We start from the raw sequence: 2,656 nt of genomic DNA, 5'->3' as shown, positions 1-2,656 counted from the left end.
GCAGCAAATTATGGTAGATGACTCCATATAGCGAGATTCATTGTATCATGCTTTCACTCAGTTTGGCATCCTTTTATTCATTCACAAGCTTTTTAAGATGCGTTTCACTTTGTATGAAGTTACAGCGTATTCTCAAATGTTTAATCCATCTAATTTTGTACATTATCAGTTTTCAGAATCAAAACTCTTGGAGTATTGCAGCCCTTTTTTGATCATTTCACTATTCACACTCAAACATTCCTCATTCGTGCCACATACTGTCCACATGAACATCAAAAGACACAAATTAGGATGTAAGTAGTACAAAGAGGGATTTAAAGGCACCATCTGTGTTCTGCCTGTAATTGTTATACTGTGACTCGCCTTGTCGCCTTTTCTGTGTATTCCTTGTCCGACAGCTTTTACATTCATATTTGTATATTTCCTGCCAGCAGTATTGTTGATGCGTGTGGTAAATCATTTCATTTTTTCACAGTCAATGTTATGTTAACCAGAAGCTTTTCGCCATACTTAATAATGCATGAAGCAAGTAAAGAATTACTAATTCAGCAAACATATTTCGGAAAGACTTATAATTTAACATCTGTTTCTATTTCAGTACAAAGTATACATTAGAATTAAAACACATACATCACAAGTTTTGAGATAAGAAAAAGGAATATGAAGTTCTAAAAACAGTACACTTAAATTTGTTGTATTTTATTATCGATTGCTGTATAATCCATATCCATTTAGTTGTTTTTTTATTATTATTGAAAAACCAACCTTGATTTAACTTAGTTGCATTTTCAAAGGAGTGGGATAGTTTTTGAACAATGTTTAACAACACAGGTGAAGGACAACGCCATCATCACCACCTGTCTTGAACCATATAGTGGTTTACATGATACTGGGTAATGGGTGACGGTTCAGGGTCATGGGAGCACAGTCACTATTCTGGGACATCAAAAGATTTAAACAAAAATGGTACCCTCGTGCCCTTAATACAATCAAGGTTGGTTATCACTGGGAGCAAGTGGTGAAGTGACAGGGGCAGCTGGCGGGGGTGAAACTCAGTAAGTGACTGCAGCGGAGCAGCACAGGCTGAGTTTCAGCCCCCTCGCACTCTCCTGTCAGTGGACCGCATCGGAGCTCACGCCTGACAGCTCTTCCCCTCTCTGCTCGTGTGGCTTTTCCGGGCTCATCTCCAGCACCCTTCAAGCAGGAGAAAACCGCAAGGAGCAAGACAATGTTCACGGAGGCTTCTTGGTCCAGCTTGACATCCCTGAGAGCAATTTGGCTGTCGTTTCCAGGCATTTGCACGTGGGCAGCACTTTTGTGAAATGCACCCTGACATTTTGGCTGGCGAAGCAACGGCTCGGGCAACCTGAAGGCATGGGAGCCAAGCATTCGAAGGCCCTCGCCACAGAGGAGCTGAAGAAGCGAGTCAAAAACAACGGTGACCAGGAGGAGAGCCTGTCATCGGCGGAGAGGATCCGCAAGCAGACCACCACCCGCTTTGGGTACAGCGTCCTGAGCTTGGCCATGCGAGGACTGGCCGAGGCCCCGCAGGAACTGTGGGAGCTGACAGAGCTGCAGAAGCTCAACCTCTCTCTCAACTGCCTGCGGACCCTCCCCCCCACCGCGGGCGCCCTTCAGAACTTGGTGGTCCTGAACCTGTGGGGGAACCAGCTGGAGAGCCTGCCGCCCGAGATCGGGCAGCTGCGGAATCTCCGGGTCCTTTTTGCCTACCGCAACCGGCTGAGCGAGGTGCCGGAGGAGCTGAGCTCCTGCACCAAGTTGGAGGTCCTCAGTCTTGCCAACAACCAGATCACAGGCCTCCCCAGCAGCCTGGCAAACTTGGGCAGTCTGCGGAAGCTCAACCTCAGCCACAACCTCCTCTCCCACATCCCCACCTCCGTCTACGGCATGAAGAGCCTGGTCTTCCTGCACCTCGCCTGCAATCAGCTCGAGAACATTGCAGACCAGATCCAGGCCCTGGTCAACCTGAAGATCCTCATTGTGGAGGGTAACTGCATCCACTCCTTACCCAGGACCCTCTGCTTCCTCAGCTCTCTGGAGCTGCTCAACGTGGATTTTAATGACATCCAAAACGTTCCCATGGAGATGTACCTGCTAAAAAAGTTGGAGAAGCTGGCTTGTCACCCATTGGACAAGGGCCTGCACATCATGCACAACCCGCTGCTGAAGCCCATCAAAGAGGTGCTGGAGGGAGGACTGAGTGCCCTCTACAACTATCTCAAGTCAGTGTGAAATGCGTTGTGGGGAAGACTGGACCACAGCCAGGCATTACAGCTTTCCACACAACATAACTCGCCGCACCAAGCTGTGTGGTCTTCCAGCAAAAGTATCGTTAATATCTCAAGAGTAAGCATTGCGTGACATTTACAGGTTACTCAGAATTGTTCTTCTTAATTAATCAAATCATAAAGGACAGGGAAACTTTCGTGTGGTCAAGATGTTGACGACCATGTTTATGGAGAGAGAGTTTAAGGGATGCTGAAACTGTGAATTTCAATATCGTAATTAATTTCCCTTCACTTGTTATGGCCATTTAATGAATGTGATTAATGTGAATAGTCTTATTTTATATAGCAACTTTATTGCGAACTGGAGTCAAATGGGTATTCTGTGTAAAAGAGGATAAATTGTGAAG

The 2,656-nt window shown here is 46.2% G+C and overlaps 1 protein-coding gene across 1 annotated transcript; it reads left to right on the top strand.

Moving 5' to 3' along the window:
* The first annotated feature begins 1,374 nt into the window (after positions 1–1,374).
* lrrc30a (leucine rich repeat containing 30a) lies at positions 1,375–2,253 on the top strand. The gene has a single exon (XM_036554204.1). It carries the CDS (start codon positions 1,375–1,377, stop codon positions 2,251–2,253), a length of 879 nt encoding a protein of 292 aa, XP_036410097.1.
* Positions 2,254–2,656: the final 403 nt, after the last annotated feature.

Source organism: Megalops cyprinoides, chromosome 2, assembly GCF_013368585.1.
Source record: "Megalops cyprinoides isolate fMegCyp1 chromosome 2, fMegCyp1.pri, whole genome shotgun sequence".
Classification (NCBI taxonomy): Eukaryota; Metazoa; Chordata; class Actinopteri; order Elopiformes; family Megalopidae; genus Megalops; species Megalops cyprinoides.
Note: the sequence above shows the minus strand (reverse complement) of the source record. Positions and strands in the feature narration are given on the sequence as shown.